Source organism: Pholcus phalangioides, unplaced genomic scaffold (assembly GCF_987345545.1).
Source record: "Pholcus phalangioides strain wild (caught in Gottingen) unplaced genomic scaffold, Ppha-v1.0 ptg000009l_1, whole genome shotgun sequence".
Lineage (NCBI taxonomy): Eukaryota > Metazoa > Arthropoda > Arachnida > Araneae > Pholcidae > Pholcus > Pholcus phalangioides.
This window is the reverse complement of record NW_028301602.1, coordinates 35,158,153-35,177,143: the sequence shown is the minus strand read 5'-3', so window position 1 is coordinate 35,177,143 and position 18,991 is coordinate 35,158,153. Positions and strand designations below refer to the sequence as shown.

Here is an 18,991-nt window from a genome sequence, read left to right as displayed (position 1 = left end):
TGGCAAAAAAGAAATAATAAACATGAATACATGATATTCTTGAAGCTTCCATATCAGAGGAAATATATATAAATTATGTAAAAAAAACAACATTCAAAAAATGTCATGGACATCTAGGCAAAAAACACAATTGCCTTGTAGAAAAGTTTTACACAAAGACTGGGACATTCTGAAAAATCTGAGAAAAACAGACAGCTATTCAAAAATACAAACATTGATCAAAAACTATCGTGTCATTTTTTTTAAACTCTTCTTTTGGTGCAAAAAAAATTATTTTAAATATTTCTATAGTGCAACTATCCAAAGAGTGTTACAAACCACAACTGTCACACACATTTGAAAGAGCTAAGCACCAAAAATCTAATTTGAATATCAAATTTCCAACAACAAAAAACTATCTATAGACTTCTTTGTCTATATCTACGAATGCCTGGTCTGACTTCTGGGAACATTCAAAGTCTATATGATGTAAAGCATTGCCCCATGTTGAATGACCCTTATCTTCTGCTTTATAGAACTTGATCTGCAATGCTATAGATAACACACCAACGTTTCTAATCTGAAACAGTAAAGACAATTACATAGATGAGAAAAATAACAGTATTTCAGGTACAGTTTTTCCACTATGTTTGATAATTATAACAAATATAGTGGCATAATCAATATCATATGTAATTTCATTTAAAAACAGTGAATAGTATACTGTATAAACACTGATTTGGAGCAGGAGTTGTCACACTATTGGTATATACTAAGATGATGTTTAATGATTATGATGTTTGATGTCTGTGATTATGATACTAAGATGATATTTAAGATGATAATAACCTTTTGAGTTTTTTGGGCCATGCTCTAAATACCAATGATTGCACTTTAAAACAAAGTTTATCATTTAAGGTGAAAAGAAAAAGTTAGCAAATCTTTTGATCCCTCTTTTTTTTGGTGACAAAAACTCTTGCAATCAAACAAAAATGGGGTATCTAAGTAATTATTAAATATTTCAATTACAGTCGTCCCTTGGTATTCATGGGTTATGTTCCGTAGGTCACCACGAATAACACAAACTATAAAGAGTTTTGTTTCTTAGGCATTCGAACACAGCACTTTCTGCATGACAGCTGTCTGATGAAGAGCTATATAGTAGCAGGTGAAGCTTCAGCAACGGCCGATAGAATTTCAAGTGATTTTTCCTTGATAATATTGTATCTGATTGTAGATTCATTGATGACATAATAATGGGGAAACCACAGTAATGAGGCTAACCATTGTCAATATTTTGAATTTTCCTTTGAAGTTTTTCACTTTCAAAAACATTTAAACAAGTCGTTTAAAAAAATTTCTAGAAGCACTAAAAGAGCCTTAAAGAGGGGTTTTTTAACATTTAAATTGACAAGTACAGTTTATATTTTGTTCTGATACAAGAATTGGCACTGTAACAGTTTTCCAGAAAACTGAAAAAGAAACTGTGAATATGAAATCCCTGAATACTGAGGATTGACTGCATGTTTGTTTGAATGGTATACAGGCCCACAACGGTATACTATTCAATCATTACACTTCATGCATAGTTGGAGAAATTAATGGCAGATGACAGCACTACACGTAACAAACATTATACAGAAACAAACTTCACGGAAGGTTCACTATACGCACACACATTACAACAGGTACCAATTTGTTAGAAGTTCCGCAGAGGAATATGGATGAGGTGCATGTCTGGTTTAGTAGTATGTTTGTTTGAAATCATATAGGTAGGACACCCTAGATGTATATAGGTTTGCATGTAACATGAGGCCAACCTTAGGTACCATACCTCCTTTCATAACACAAGTAAATTAACAGAGTGGACGTTTTAAAATGGGAAAAATTTCAGAACACGAGCGAAAAAACAGTTTTTCATAAGAAAAATTTTTTTTTTCAAAATTTTATTGTTAGTTTTATTCCTCTATGTCACATATATAAACGTGATTCCCAATTTTTTGAAAAAAAATTATGGATTTGTACAAGTTTCTTTGGTTAACTTTTTTTTTCAAATTGGGACAGCCATATTTTGAGGTTTTGCTACAAACAATGATTAAAAAAAATTAGATACCATTTGAAACAAATTAAGAAATGCCATATGACAGAGAATTGAATTAAAAATGAGAAAAAAGTTTAAATTACTATCATTGTGCTCTGAAATTCTGTAAAAAAATTATAAAGTCTCTGAGAGAAACAGTTTATACACTTTTTTGGGAATGACCCATATATACAATATAGATTCTGAAGTATCATTATAAATCTGTATTATTTTTGGCGATTTATCCAGCCCTACACCTTGCACATATTCAGGGTTGCACACACTGAGAAAAAAAAATAGATACCAAGCATTTCTTTCTGACAAAATTAATTCAAAATATTGTATTAATGACTTGTCCTGGACTTAGGGACCCTTTCCCAGGCTTGCGGACATGCTGATATAATTTTGCGCTGTCCTGACTTAGTTTATCAGTTATCATGGGTGTTGATTTAAAAACTTGGGTGTCAGTACCAGGGGCCTAGTGTCTGAGATTTGCTAAGCCCTGCACATAATCATTATATATTCATATTAGCTTATTTATCCTACGTATATAATGCATTATTCTATCTTGCATTAAGAATCAAATAAAAAACTGTCATTTTTATCTCGACCCATCTGCGGCACATATGGGTCGTTGTAGCACCATGCTTCTCGATGCTCACTCACTGCGAAGTTCTATTTTGATGATATGCCCGCAGATAAACTGTATATTTAGAAGGAAAGGGTTCTGCAAAGACCACTCAATTTGTGATGAAACTGCTGCATTACCCGGAGAGTAACTTACATCTGCGGCATGCTAAAAATGGTGGCCAACGACAAATAAACTTACAAATGCTGATTATACACTGTTCTGTCACGGTTTAAAATCTACTACTAAACCAGATATCCACATTCCTTTGCGGAACTTCTAAAAAATTGGCACATGTTGGAATGTGTGTGTGTGTGCATGTAGTGAACCTTCCGTGAAGTTTGTTTCTGTGTAATGTTTGTTATGTGTAGTACTGCCATCAATTTTTCTGACTATGCATGAAGTGTAATGATTGAAAAGTATACCGTTGTAGGCCTGTTGCTCTCTGCAGCGAAACTTTTTAACAGGGAGATCAGCTCACATTTTGTGCCTAAAACTTGGGAGCCACAGAAAACCCACTTCAGCCAACCACCACTGTGGCGACGGTGGGGTTTGAACAAGATGCGAGTTCGTCACTATGACCACTCGATCACCACAGCAGCTTTTAAGATCCACTACTGCACATACTTATAATTTGAGGCCGCACGGGCATAACAATGGCATAATTCTAGTGTCGCTTTCATGGCTGAAACTGATTGAACGTTTGTAACTATAGCCACACAAGAATGCAATGATCTATCAGTTGCTAATTATATGCATATATTGGGCTTGAACATCCTTGAATTTGAGACAATTTAACTACTGTTAGCAAGATTATCTAGTAATTACATCTATTTCTGCAGGAACGCAATCAGCATACAATTTTGATTTTTATTCACAATGGCCACCATGACACCAGATTATGGCACTGCGATTCTAGATTTTCCAATGCTAAAGTAGCTGATCTACTCATTGTAGATGCCTCTGTAAATGAAGACATTTCATCTGAATGAGGACAAACCCCATGGCGGCTAGACGTCCAGTTACCGCTGTAACATATCCCTAGACCCTGGCGGAGGTGGTCCTAAATTAATAACTTTTCTGTAACAATAACATTTACTGCTTTTGTGTCTCTCAGGATTGGTCCGATTGATTACACGCCATCAACTGGCGATCACCATTACCAATTTCAGATCGTGATATTTTTGATAATTCAAAAAATTATGTAAATTATTTGACCTTGAAGCCTGCTGGCTTGTTCGGAATGTGCGGCCAGGAGAATTTCCCATTAAATACTGAGTGTGTGCTGTCGCGATCGCTTTTTTCTCACAACTACTACTTACTCTACAGCTTAGGTAGTTTTATTGTTCTAGACTTAGGTCATAAGCTAACTTCTAAAAAAATGTTGTGAACTAAATAACCTACTCTGTTGTTCTCGGCTGGTCCGATTGAAGTGATCTCAACCAAATTTCAATTTTTCTAAAGAAAAATCTAAGTTTTGCAGTTCAGCTCTGATAAACGGCTGCAGCTCATAAACTTTCAAATGGTGAAACACCCCCAAGAGGTTTCAGTGTATTTTGCCTACTGACTGCTAATGTGACGCCCAGTTCTTCCCCACCTACCAACAACATCTGTGGTAGTTTGATCATCATGCAGGTCATCAATCATTTGAAGTTCTTCTAGAGGGGACAGATTGCCAATAACCCAAACTTCTGGACTCTGTTCCTTGCTTCATTCCTTCATCTTGGTTGGACTTGTGCTGTGTTTTTTTTCCTGAACTTACCTTCTGGGATCTCAAAAGAAGATTGAGTTCTCAGCTGATAATGGACTATCACAGGTGAGATAACAGTTTAACTGAACTATATCTTTGAACGAAGATCTCAATGAAATTAATTTGTCTTGAATCAAAATTAACTAAAAGTTTAAATTGTAAATGTAATATCGAAAAATATGTAATGAAATAAAGTAATTGAGGTGAACAAAAACTTGTTTGTATTTCCTTCTTGTTGTCTGCTTTAACTAAGGATATTTCGAACTGGGCATGTAATTCCCAAGGGAGGTTACACCACAACAATGTAAGCTGCAATGCAAGAACCTGGACAGGCTATGTAACCATGAGTGGAATGTCATCGTCCTAGGTTACCGTTGAACACCGGACACTCACTGAGCCTCAGAGATGCTCCCGGTGTCGAGGGATGATCTCCAAGTGTTGTATGCGAGATTTCTAGAGCAATCATTGTTATTGGGCCAGATTGAAATATAAATCTAAATTTTAGGCAAAGTTCATGATATTGTAATATGGATGATTTTTGAAGCCACTAATCAATTTACTTTTGTTACCTTTGTCAGAAGCGGTTCTATGATACTTATTTAATACAATATTCTGACACATCCATCCTTCAGGAACACTTCGATATCTCTCTGAGAAATGTGAAGTGGGGGTGTGTCCAGGGTTGTCTTAAGAACATCAGGCGCTCTGGGCCAAGCAATTTTTCTGAGGCCCTACCTGGAAAATTCTCAAAGAATTCAACTGCTTCTCGTTGTTCTGAGCTCCCACCCCTCTTTTCTTGAGGGCTCCAGGCCATGCCCAAGTTGGCCCATGTGTTAAGACAGCACTGATCAGTCTTTCAATGTCATTTTTATCAATGGTAATAAGCGGTTGACGATTTATGGTAACATCACAAGTCATTTAAAGAACTTACAGTTAACACCAAAGGGACTGCTTCACGCAGGCTGGACTTCGTGATGCATACACCAGTAGAAAACCATTCTAATGTATACACTGAAGAATTAGCATCTTTGTTTGTATCAACTGCATTCACCGGAACTGATGTTCCTTTGATAGAGGCTGATCTATAAAGAACAAAAGAAATGTCAACACATGATATATTGTTGTCATCATAACTATAGTCATGCCTTAGATTGTTTTGATGAGGGAAAGAAAACTGGCGTCACCAGAATGACAAATGCAGGGTTCCCAGCAAAATCCACTTGATCATTTCCCTGACTTTCCCTGACTCTCCCTGACCAAATTCAAAAATTTCCCTGACCAAATGCACGTACTCTGTCACACGCATATATAATTCTAAACCATCTAATATCAGTAAATCAGTGATTCCCAACGTGGGCGATGGAATGTCCCAGGGGGCGGTAGAAGCTACAGGTGTAATATAGGATCCTATGGGTTAGATTGTGTTGGGGGCGATGGGTGAAAAAAATTTCTGAAGGGTGGTGATGGGCCAAAAAAGATTAGGAAACTATGCTCTAAATTATAGTCGACCCCCCTCCCCCGTATTTGTGGGGGTTACATTCTGGGGGTGGGGAAAATATGGGAAATTGCAAATAACTGAAACCATAGATTTTTTGTTTATCTTGTTTATTGAACATCATGAGAAGAGCACGGTAACGCAAAATTATAAGGAAATATAAACAAGGGTGCAGTGATTGATTGTTGGTGATGTTTTTTGAAAGAACATTGTAATTTCTGTTTGCCGTTTCTTCTTCATATCATCAAGTATGTTGGAGTATGTTGACAAGACTTTCTCTACCAATCTTTCTACATGTGAAGAACGTAATATAGAGGGGATCTATATCATGAAAATCATCTGGTGGTGAGCCACAGCAGCAACTGGCTTACTTTTGCCAAGCATAGTCAATACATATATAATTTTTTTTTTTTTTTTTTTTGTATTTTCGGAGCATTATCAGTAGCACTAGACAAATGAGCCATCCTAAACAGGCACAACTCAAATTTTGTAAACAAAACATGTAAATGACGATTGCTGAGGAAAAAATCCAATAAAGGGAAAAAAACCACAAATACGGGAACCACGAATACGGGGTGGGGCAACTGTATATCATTTCACAGTAATACACCATTGAAAAGCACATTACAGACAGATGCTAATATTTTGCCGCCACCACCACTCCTTCCAAAATCAAACAGTGTATATGATCTTGTACACAACACTAGTTTCCTTGGAAATTTCACAGAGATAACTGACTGAATTCAAATCATTCTTCAACATATAAAGGTTAAGGGCCCTTTTACACGGAGCGGATGTGGACGCAGGTCTGGAAGAAGTTTTAACAATTGGTATATACAGAGCATTTCAGACGATGTGGAATGCACCCTCACCTTTGAAGTGTTCATGTGGGTTCGGATGGCATCCGCATGTGTCAAAACCTACGTGCGGGCTCCACATCCACACATACAAGTATCGTACATTAGGTTATTTGGAGCTATTCACACGACGCGGATGCGGGTCAAATTAGTCCACATCTTTGGCTACTTTTTCAAGATGATTTCGCATGGATTTTTTTAATTATTTGACATAAATATAAAAACACCATATGAAGGTCCCTGTGCATCAATAGGATGTACCCACATATATGTCTATCCCTCCATTTCCTTCTGAGATAAAGGAGATATAGCAACTTTAACTGCCTTTTGTCCATACTTTACAATTTTATATAATAAAACCTGCCAACAACTGAACTTTAATAACTTTTAAATTTAATTACAAATTTTAAATTTTTTCTTTTTAAATTTTTAAAATTATTTTAAAAATATAAATATTTAAAATTGTTTTAAATATTTATTTATTTTTAAAATATAAATATTTAAAATTGTTTTAAATATTTATTTATTTTTAAAACTAAATACTTTTATTAAACAACGTTATCCATGTACGGCGTTCACTCAGGGCTGGATTAACATGTTTGAAAGCCCTAAGCACTTGAATAGTTTTGGTGTGTGTGTCCCACCCCCAATACCTACATATATACGTTACATGATATTGAGTCTATAAACTTAAAAAAAAAAGTGACTAATCTAAGGATGGGATTTCACTCTAAAAGTTTTATGAAAGTTATTTTATAAAACTTGAAAAAAAGCAACCAATAAATTTATCGGTTACATTCGAGAAAATGCAACCAATCAGCTTATTGGTTGCATTTGTAAAAGAATAAAATTTTTATAGTGTAATCCGGGCTTAACACAGAATTGTGATGTGAATATTTCTAAGCACAGACATTTTGAAAGTCTTCACCCCTCCCCCTTTTTCTACTTGCAAAGTCTTTTGATATCTCCTGATTTTTTCTTTTTTGGAACATCATTGGATGTGTTTTTGGAATTTTATTTCATATTTTCTAAAAAGACAGATCTTAGATTTTTTTTCAAAACCTTTTGAAAATATTTTGAGATATGTTCTCCCATTGACTAATTGTGACGATCAAACTGAAAAGGCATCTTTATGTTAAGGTTAAACTATTAAGATTATTCTATGGGGCTCTAGATTAAACCAAAGAATAGCTCTAGGCTGCCTATGAGCACTGAATCAGGGGTGAAGGAGAAAAATAATTACAAAAATTGGGGAAAAAAAGTTTTTATGCACAAATTTCAAACTAAAGATTTTTTAGAACTTTAGTGCTCGTGTGAAAGGGCATGCGAATCTGGGATCTGGACCCACGTCCACTCAGTGTGAAATGGGCCTAAAGGTTCTCTACCCACAGGCAGGAAAAAAAACAAGAAAATAAAATGTTTTTTTCAGAAGAAATAGAAAAGAAGTTAAGCACTGATATATTGGCTTTGCTTTCAACAATGGAAAGGAGGGTCTCTCCACTTTAGATCCCTTCATCTATTTACTCAGAGGGCAGATTGTTTCTTGGCCAACATTGTAAAATCCCACTCTTAAACTGATAAGACATTTCTCTCAGTAGGGGATCTGGAGGAAAATGCTGATAAGGATTTTTTTTCCTCTCCCTGGGGGATCTGAAAAATAATCTTCCATGGAAAAAAGTGAAGGTAAACCATTTGAACGTAGATTTATCCTCTGATTTTTTCCCCTTCAAATTTCCCCTGACTTTTCCCAAGTATTTAGAATTTTCCCTGACTTTTGACAAATATTTCATATTTTCCCTGACTTTCCCTGACCGTTTTCCGATTCCCTGACTTTCCCTGATTCTCCCTGACTTTCCAGGTTGCTGGGAACCCTGAAATGGCATGTTACAAAAATGTTCAAAATGCTGAAAAATATTTGACCCATTTTGGACCATTGCTCTAACTAAAAATCAGATTCAAAAGACTAGGAGTGCACAACCATTTTAGTCTGCAGACTAGACACTCAGATTGATACTTCCTTTTACGAGCATGTTTTGCTCCCTACTATGCGAGCCACATTTGATCCCTCGGGGTGGAGGTTGGGCCCCATTTGAAACAGTTTTTCATGAGAAATGCCATACTTGTCTCCAAAGAAATCTGACCAGTACATAATTGATATATCTATACGGGGTAATTACTTGATTCCCCTCGTCACATTTTACTAGTAAACCGTTGATTCTAAAGCGTACTTCCAGTTAGAAAAATTATCCAAATAACGTTACACTGTTCTCAGATACAGTGGAACTTCATCACCACAAATGAGCTAATGGTTTTATATTTTGGTCTACACAAGTGCTGCTTAATTCTGGGTAATATTCTCCCCTGGAGTCTCTGGTCAGTGTGCCTCACTCGAAAAATCAGCACACATGCAAGCGTGACTGTTTTACAATATGAAACTAGAGGTAGCATTGTAACTATGCATATATGCACTTGAAGCTTTTTCAATTCTGCTTGAAGAAAACTGCGGGAAACCTCAGCAAATATTACACGTAATTTCTTTTGTTGGCCTCTGACAGGGAAACAACTTTCTAATTGGATTTTTGGGCACAAGGGAATAAAAAGTATAATAAGTTAATTTCTTTATTTTAATAACTATACAACCCCTGGTGATATGAATGAGTAATCTGAGTTCAACTGTTATTTGGGGTACCTTTTCTAATTGACAGTATGCTTCTAAGATTAGTCCACAAGTAAAATGCTACAAGGGAGAATCAAGTTTAAGGGGCCATTCAAGTATTACGTCAGCATCGATGTGGGAGGGGGTTTCTGATTTGCTGACGGAAGATCCCTTGAGTGACATGTGATATACAAGATATACAGAAGACTGGATGTTGTGAAGATATTTATTATTTGAGATATTAATTTTTTTTTTTTAAGGAAGGAAAAACTCATCTCTGGCTCTACCGGGAGTCGAACCCGGGTCTCTCGATTGCCGGACGAGTGCTCTGACCACTAAGCTACAGAGGAGATAGAGATTTTCCTTCGCTAGAGCATATATGTGGCGAACGGAACTGTGCAATGGACGGTGAACCGATCAGCTAATAGCTCACGGACGACGAGCCACCAGATGGCTATATATATGACATGAATGTCGCTCTCCACTTGTTAATACAAGATATACAGAAGACTGGATATTGTGAAGATATTTATTATTTGAGATGTTAATTTAAAAAAAAAAAAAAATTAACATCTCAAATAATAAATATCTTCACAACATCCAGTCTTCCGCATATCTTGTATTAACAAGTGGAGAGCGACATTCATGTCATATATATAGCCATCTGGTGGCCCGTCATCCATGAGCTATTAGCTGATTGGTTCACCGTCCATTGCACAGTTCTGTTCGCCACATATACGCTCTAGCGAAGGAAAATCTCTATCTCCTCTGTAGCTTAGTGGTCAGAGCACTCGTCCGGCAATCGAGAGACCCGGGTTCGACTCCCGGTAGAGCCAGAGATGAGTTTTTTTCCTTCCTTAAAAAAAAAAAAATTAATATCTCAAATAATAAATATCTTCACAACATCCAGTGTTCTGTATATCTTGTATATCACATGTCACTCAAGGGATCTCCAAATGTGCAGGGGTGGGAAGTGACTAAGTCCATTTCGGAGCAGCAAAATTCAGGATTCGGAGCAGTTTTGGAGCAGCACATTCAGGATTTGGAGCAATTTTGGAGCAGCAAATTCAGGATTTGGAGCAATTTTGGAGCAGCAAAATGTGGGATTCAGAGCAGATATTTATAAATTGGAGCAGTGCAGTAAAATTAACAAGAATATTTTCGTTAACAACCCTTTTCAAAATAAAACTGCACTGTCTTTTGCTATGAAACATCTCTTCATCAGCTTGATTTTTGTTTTTGGTGTTTTAGGCTTTTGACACCTTGTTTGAAAGAGCGGCTGTCATAAAATTTTTTTGCACCCGTCTATTTAGGATGATTTTTGCTTACTGAGGGCACTATTTGCTGCCTTGAACAGCAGCACTTCAAATGAGGTAAAAAAATTTTTATAAGTTTTTAATTTTTTTATACTTAGAAAGAAATTGTTGCAAAATGGGAGAAAATTTCGGAAGTATCAACTCGATGTTTGGCGATCCAGCACTCATTATCTGGCGAGATTGCCGATCTGACACTCGTTATTTGGCGAGATTGGCGATTTAATGCTCGTTATTCGGCACCATTGGCGATTTAACCCTCGTTATTCGGCAACATTGTCGATTTAGCGCTCGTTATTCGGCAACATTGTCGATTTAGCGCTCGTTATTCGCCAAAGTTTCTAAACTAACATTCGTAATTCGGCGGACATGCGCTTTTTACTCCCGGAATGACAATTTTTTTCACGAAACATCGGGATTTAACACAATGACAATCGACTACAGTAATTTCTGCTGCTTCCAGTGACGACTTTTTTTTTAAACGGAAACACTCGAATTTGCACTTTAAAGCTGAAAGGCATTGCAAACCATCTTCAGTTCCACGATCATGGACAATATCGGGATTTCGCAATGGAAAGCCTGATCAGGGGCCGATGGTTCAAGTATAGTGGAATAAAACACGCTCTTTTCGAAAAGAAACGTTTCGTGGCTAGCAGGAACAAAAAAACTTTTGGCGTCCTTTCCGAAATTCCGGGCAATTTGGCGCAGAAAAATGCGAAAATACGCTATTGGAGCAGGATGGTGCAAGATATTAGTTTTGGCGCAGTGCGGCGCAATTGGCGCAGAGTTCCCACCCCTGAATGTGTCACGAATCGCTAAAGTGTTCTGGAACTGTCCCGGGTCATTTGGTGATCTAAAATGTACCACAGGATGCTTAAATGCTCTGGAATTGTACCACGGGGCACTTAAGCGATCTGTAAATGTGGCACTTAGTTCATTTTACAAAATTATGTTTGAGGAGGGCAGGCCACATTAGATAACCCCCAGGGCCATATTTGGTCCGTGGGCCAAGGGCCTTTATGTGATTCATCATTAATATGGCTTAGAGGGTGAGTCACAATGAATTTATTAAAGATCAATTTTGAGTTCATAGCCTTCAAATAACAATGAAATGAACAGAAATTGATTATAATAACATATAAAGGTATTTTCTTCCGAAATTCCAATTTAAAAAAATTATTTTTTGCATTAAAAAAATAAATTTTTGATCACCGGGGGGGGGGGGGGGCCTGATGCTATGATCCCCATGTACGTCTCTGATCTAGAGGGGCACCGCTGATGACGAAATTTTGCTGACAAGGGGGAGGGGGTCAAAAATGGCTAAAAATTTGCTTATGTAATACTTGAATGGCCCCTAATCACCCTGTATATATAGTTCAATTTGTCAAGCCCTGGGTTTACGGCCAGATCAACTCATATGAAGGCCCTGAGCACTCAAATGATTTTGTTGCCCCCCCATCCCATTTATTGCATGGTCCTGGGTTTCATGACAATTAGTTGTGTTTAAAATTTTCGAGGAGCCATTATCAGTTTGATTATCATTTTTCATATGTAAAATGATAAGCAGATATTTTTTGGGGATTCAAAAAAATCATTCTTCCCTATGATGCTAAGGGCCAGAAAGTGCCATAGAAGCCTTATGACAATTTCATCTGGTTAAAATATTGGAGAGCAATTATGCGAATTGGTAGAAAGGTAGGGGGGTGGGGCTCAGAAAAATTTGTTTCGCCCGGGGGCCTATAATGCTGTAGAGATGGTTCTGGGCTTAATTTATGGAAACTGAGCGAAATCTCAATCCAAAAACTGAGCATTACTGAGTTCTTGTTCACAATTACTTGATTTCTATGCTTTTGTGTCATCCTTAATAATGTAACTAGAAACGACAATTTACTTAGACAATTGGCTGGGGGTCTATCTATTTAAGCATCCCCCTTCCCCGTAATTTTTAACAGAAATAGAGTAAACTTACCACCCTTACTGGTCCAACGCTCTGAGTACGTCCCCTACCCTCTCTTGAGCCCTGACCAACCTTTTGATAAAGATTTTCAACTGTTCAAAATTTTGGGTTTTTCTACTGGATGGTTGATGTTGGGGGGGGAAATGTGCATTGAAAAAATATAGCCTGATCATTTTTAATGGTGCCCCTTTCCTCCTGATGTCCTAAGCACATGCTTATTTTGCTTATCACATTAATTATCACAGAGCTTCTTTTGAAAGAAAAATCAATATGTCACATAATCTTAATCTATTTTTCCAATGGTTCAATTCAGTTGATATTCAACGAATGGGTGAGAAGTACTGTTATACAAGAGTTTTCATTATATATGGAATATATTAAACCAGGTGGTTGACAAATTCCAGGCATCAGGCCGCCATGGCGACTAAGAAATTGGTACTGTTGACTGAAATTTTCTATCAGCAATTACTAAATTGGAATCTGAAGGCAATAAAAACCAGCAGCTGGTCTAATAAAAAGAACCTTTTATCAGCTTGTCTGTCTAACAATACCAAAATCAGTCACTATGCCCCAGAAAAGTTGAAAAAATATTATTTTTCGCACGTCTTTCCATGGAAAAAATTTTTGATGCTTAAAAAAAGTGTTCTGGTATCTAGATATTTTTACAAATTGATATTTTGACAAATCATAAAAATATCTAAATCCTGCATGAGTCAATGATAGCGCACCATATTCACCATACACTGCCTTTGTTTGCCAATGCTCTTCGCAAACTCTTTTTACCACTAAAAAACAAATAACACCCTGTTGCTCTTTACTTGAAAATTCCACCCAATTCCACAGACACAGATGAAAAAAACAACCAATTCTTTGTTGGAAGATACTGTCAGCCCACCAACAGCACATAATCATGTGATTCCACACAACTACCCTGGGCAAGTCTGTTCTGCAGTTGGGTTTGCCTTCCTTACCTGCCGCTCTAATTTACACAAAGTTTCTTCGCCCCCCACACAAAAACAAATCAAATAATAACGAATGTTATATTTTCATTTGATCCATTCTTATAGGTTTTCTAATACAGAATTAACACTGCATATCTAAATCTCTCCGAGACCGTCTATCCTTTTGGGAAAGAGCGCAAACCATCCCAAGATGGTCTCTCTGGGCGGTCAGCGGTCATGTCTGTCTGTCTGCATATCAAAATATTTCCAAATCCTGAGTGATATTGCCATTCTGTGAATGTTCTAATAAAAGGCATTCTTAAAGTACCTCAAAATTTCACTGAGAATATTTCTAAAAAGTTTTTTTTTGTAAGATATACTTTACTCGAGAATTTTCGGCGGGCGAAACGTCAAAGTGAAGTTGTAATGTGTTTCTACGCAGAGCTTCAGAGTGCACATGCAATCAAATCTTTGGCCATCTTGCTGTAAAGAGATAAAAGAAAAAGAAACTGAAGATACTTTGGAAAAATACATAAACCATGAATAATAATCATTATTAAGTATTTTAAATAACATGAGGTAAATATTTGGGAGCATCTGGAATAGGCCCGGCTGCTTGAGTCTTACATGGAATAATATGATTTCTGTATAAATTCTGGGGAATATGACAAGTGTCACAAAATACTACGGGCACTTGCAGGGTTGACAAAAACCCAGTTTTTTGGGGTTTTTTTACGGCTTTATGATACTGGCGCACAAGGAAAGCAAGTTATGGGCCTATATAAATTTAATAGACCTAGTAATATATGGCAATTATTTATGTAATTACTATATCAGTAGTGATGCATTACAGAAAATTCTGGGGGGGGGGGCAAAATCATTTTACATCTTATTACGATAAATAGGTTTTTTTCAAGGGTTTTTCCCCTCTACTCCCCTAGAATCGAAATTGCATTAAATACATAGATTTATTAATGTATTTCTCTTTAGATAGTGTATGACAATGCAATAACACCATTAGAAAGCATAATGTTTGCAAATTAGTGCAGTTTTAAGGTATAGTTTTGGTGGGTTTTTTCACGTTGGGCAAAATCCCACATGGATGTTCAAGCACCCATGTGGGATTTTGCCCAACCTGGGCATCCCTTTGGATCATTTCATCATCGATCATTTTGGCATCCCCGGCTCTGGCCACTTCTTCTCAATTAGTTATTTTACGGCTGGTCATGGCTTCTTTTCTTTGAGAGTCCGAAGTGCTTACGTTGCTTCATGCGACAGAGTCTGGGTGTCTCGCGGTTTCTCCAGTTCTCTCTGAGAGTGAATTTTTCCTTATGATGATGTTCAGCAGTACCCAAATCACTGTAGAGCAGCAGAAAGTGGTTTCCAGGCCGTTTTTTTGTCCTTGCACAGATAGACACGAGCCAGCATTTTCCAATCACTGCCAGAGAGTTTGCGCTATTAAATCTATAGTGATCTGGTAAATAAAATAGATGTATGGGGCTCTTAGGGGCATCGCAGTGAACCAAGGGCGTAGCAGGGGGATTTTGGGGTCTTGTCTCCCCCCCCCACCCCCAAAATCTGAGAAAATCATAGAAAAAAGGGAAAAAGACAGCCAAATCTATTGTTCTACAACTTTGGTCCCCCCTCCCCCGAACGAAATTTCTGGCTACGTCCCTGCTAGTGAACTGTTGATATTAATGCGTACATGTTTAGTTTGTTAGATTATTCTGGGGCTAGGTGTTGTCTAAGGCAACGAAGCAACAATTCAAGAACTACTGCTCCAAACTGATCGCAACAAATGGCATCAAAGCGGGAGTTCTATGGGTGCTCTAGCATCCACGATAATTGTAAATTGTATCCAAGCACCACAGAGTTGATTCAGGAATCACAATTTCATACATAAAGCTCAAGACGAGCACCCACAAGTTTGAAACACTTCTGACACCCCCCCCCCAATCACAACCTCAATATATCGTTATTGTGGGGGGGGGGGGAATTCCTTGCTGTTGTGTTCTTTACCTACCCAAGGTAAGTGTGCGAGATTGGTTCGCTGTAGTTTTTTTCAACTTTGAGGAACGGGTGTGATACAGTCAAAAAATTGAAAACATCTCTCCATAGAGAGCAAGCAGACCTTCAAGATTATGCTTACATAATATAAAAATTCAGGCATTCAGCATTTTCACTTCAAAATATAGAATACAGACGGCAACACTTCTTGAATATCAAGCATGCATAACTCTTGCAATATAAATGCATTACGGCCACTCATACATTTAAAACTAAAGATCGATTAGTGATCGCCCCTCCCAAGAACAGAATATGGGGGAAATTTGTCTGTCCTGCAAAATGAGGGATGACCCAATGCAATAAATCGCCTCTCAGACACATCGCCCTGGATTTGCCCCATTCACAGCTGGAGATATCAACTTCCACTTCATTTGCAGCTGAATATGTGTACCTCAGCTTCATTTGCAGCTGAATAAATCAGCCTCAGCTTTATTAGTGGCTGAAGATATATGTCTCAGCTTCATTAGCAGTTGAAGAGATCTGCACCCGCTCCATTCACAGCTGAAGATGCCTGCCTTCACTCAAGCATGGATCCGGAGGGCAATCTATCGCCACCTCCCAAGAGACGGATAATATGGGAAAATTTATCTGTCCCATAACATACAGAAATGTCCAAAGAACTTTTACCCAATTTGCCCCTCCCAACACATCGTCCAGGATCTGTGCCTGCTCACACTAGTGCAGCGAAGTTGCTAAAACACAAAAAATCAGCTTCAGCAGATGATTTCAAACCAATGTTATACTGTAAGCAATAAAACTCTTAATCTGCGCAAGAACCTACTGCCCTCCCCATACAGGAAGAGGCTGACAGAGATCTTGTGTGAATGGCAGGAGCCATCTTAACACATGGACCTCTCCCAGGCAGGAGTGCAGAAGGGGATCATGAAAGTGAGATATAATTAAAATTGTCAAAAGACAACATTTCTTGCCAGGTAAGGATGGGAACCTCAGAAAAATAATGTAGCCGGGAGGGGGGGGGGGCGCTGCAGGATGTTCTTACAATGGCTCTGCAAACAGAAAGGCGTGGATCTAGAGCAGCGGTTCTCAACCTTTTTTTGGCTTGCAGAGCCCTTTCTAGTACATAATGTCTATGGCGGAGCCCTGTAGGAATATTTATTATTTCTCCATCAAAGTTACTGATTTGCTTTTATTATTCAAAAACATTTTTTTTTTCCAAATTTACAATTTTTTTATATTTTCCTTAAGCGGCCGCGAAGCCCCTGGAGAGTTCACACGGAGCCCCAAATGTTCCGTCCGCAGAGCACTGGTTGAGAACCACTGATCTAGGGGGTGATGTGTTGGGAGGGACAATTTCCTGTTTAGGTTCACTGAACCATGCCATATTTAACGGGATAAATAAATTTTATTCTTTTTTTTTTTTTGGCTCTTGAGAGGAGTAATTCCTCCCATCGCCCTGCCCCTTCTGCATCCACGCTTGTGCTGAGGCAGACATCTTCAGATGCAAATAAAACCTGGACATATATTTTCAGCTGCTTATATGCTTTATTCAGACATTTTTCAGCTACAAATGGACCCAAGACACATTCAGCTGCAAATAAAGCCAAAGTTATATTTCCAGCTACAAATCAGGTGGAAGAATGATTATCGTCAGCAGCGATTGAAATAGAAGCAAGCATCTTCAGCCTAGAATGAAGCACGGGCGGCATTTCCAGCTGCGAATAAAGTTGAGGCAGATTTATCCAGCTTTGAATGTGACAGATGCAAACATATTCGAACATAGAGTGGAGCAAAATCTTCAGCTGCAAATAAAACTAAAGCAGGCGCTGATCCAGGGTGTTGAATAGCCCTACATTTTATGGGGCAGATCAATTTTTCCCTCATTTTATGGCGATGGGAGAACAGGGCCGTCTTCAGAGCATCGTGGGCCCCCCCGGGCCAAGTTATTTTTCTGAGGCCAGACCAGGCAAATTCTTGAAAATTTCAACCAGATTTCATTTTTGTGAGGCCCGGGTGGGCCCATGCCTTAAGACGGCTCTGTGGGAGAAGGATCAGGTGTGATCTATATTTCGCCCTATAGATTTTAATAGAGGAGGCTCCCCGCTAAATATCACGGCCTACGAACCCCTCCCCCCTCCCGGCGTCAAGATTTGGGTCACTGCCAAGAATACCGTGTTCCAATTAATTAATTGAAAACAAATATCAATTATGTCGAAAGTGAAATCAAAACACAAATAATAATTAACGATGGTCATTTACTTGCCTTGTAATAGACTACGCCGTGCTCCGCTTCATCCTTTTTGATCGTCATGGTCAAGAGGAATTTCTCTCTATCATCCATAGTGGCACCCCGTAGTCTATTTTGACGATTAGAGGTAGAGAATCGCAGACCCGCGGCCCATCACGTCGGACATCACGTTCAAACTAAGCAGGAACTCCCTCTTCAATGACAAGATTACGGGACGACACACACCAAGGGACGACACTGGATGAAGACATCAACAGGGGGAGTGTATTTTTCGGCTGCTTGCTCCGCCCCGCTTGTCACATCCCTTGCTGATGATGATGATGATGATGGGTTTTTTCTTTTTAACCTCCCGGTTTTTTTTCGGGTGGGGGGAGGTGGTGGTCGAATTTTCTGCAAGTTTTTCAATGTTTATCAAGTTCTTTTGGCGAGTTGGCGATATCCCGTATTTTGATATCCAATTTCCCGGTATGTTTATTTGCAAAATATGGTCAGTAAAAATAAATGGTGAAAATTGTGCTCTTAATTTTAGGATCGATGGTCATCGATATCTGCAAATTATTTGAATCATCCAACTTTTGCTGCCATCTGTTGATGAAGCATTAAAGCTCACTATGAAAATGCAAAGACTGATTGAGATATAGGACTTATGCTGTCATCTAGTGAAGAATCAAAACACTATTTGGACTTAGGACTTGTGGAAAGTTTTTTCAATATTTAGTAAATAAATAGATGGCAGCGTGTACCTCATAGGATCAGAAAAACTAGGCTGACCATACCTTTTTAGACAAAATACAGGACATCTGGATAAGTCCATTATCGCAAGAAATTATATCAAAAGAATGGTGCTTTTTTATATATTTGCAATTGCCAACTATTGCTAAAAATAACTGAAAAATCGATAATGGTGTAAAACGAAGAAATACTGCTAATTGCAATGGTGTAGTAACATACAATAAAAATGTGTGCGGCAATTCTACGTAATCATACATTTAAACATGACATATATGTAAAATTAATATTCTTATTTAGGGGCCATTCAAGTATTACATAAGCATTGATTGT

At 37.9% G+C, this 18,991-nt stretch overlaps 1 protein-coding gene across 1 annotated transcript; it reads right to left on the bottom strand.

The window, feature by feature from the left end:
- Positions 1-299: 299 nt before the first annotated feature.
- Positions 300-18,142, bottom strand: LOC149082970 (CB1 cannabinoid receptor-interacting protein 1-like). The gene is made up of 4 exons (XM_089236018.1): positions 17,945-18,142; positions 14,042-14,139; positions 5,369-5,519; positions 300-559 (listed from the first exon to the last, which is right to left on the bottom strand). Exons 1-4 carry the CDS (start codon positions 18,020-18,022, stop codon positions 395-397), a joined length of 492 nt encoding a protein of 163 aa, XP_089092144.1. The 5' UTR covers positions 18,023-18,142; the 3' UTR covers positions 300-394.
- Between the last annotated feature and the right edge of the window lie 849 nt (positions 18,143-18,991).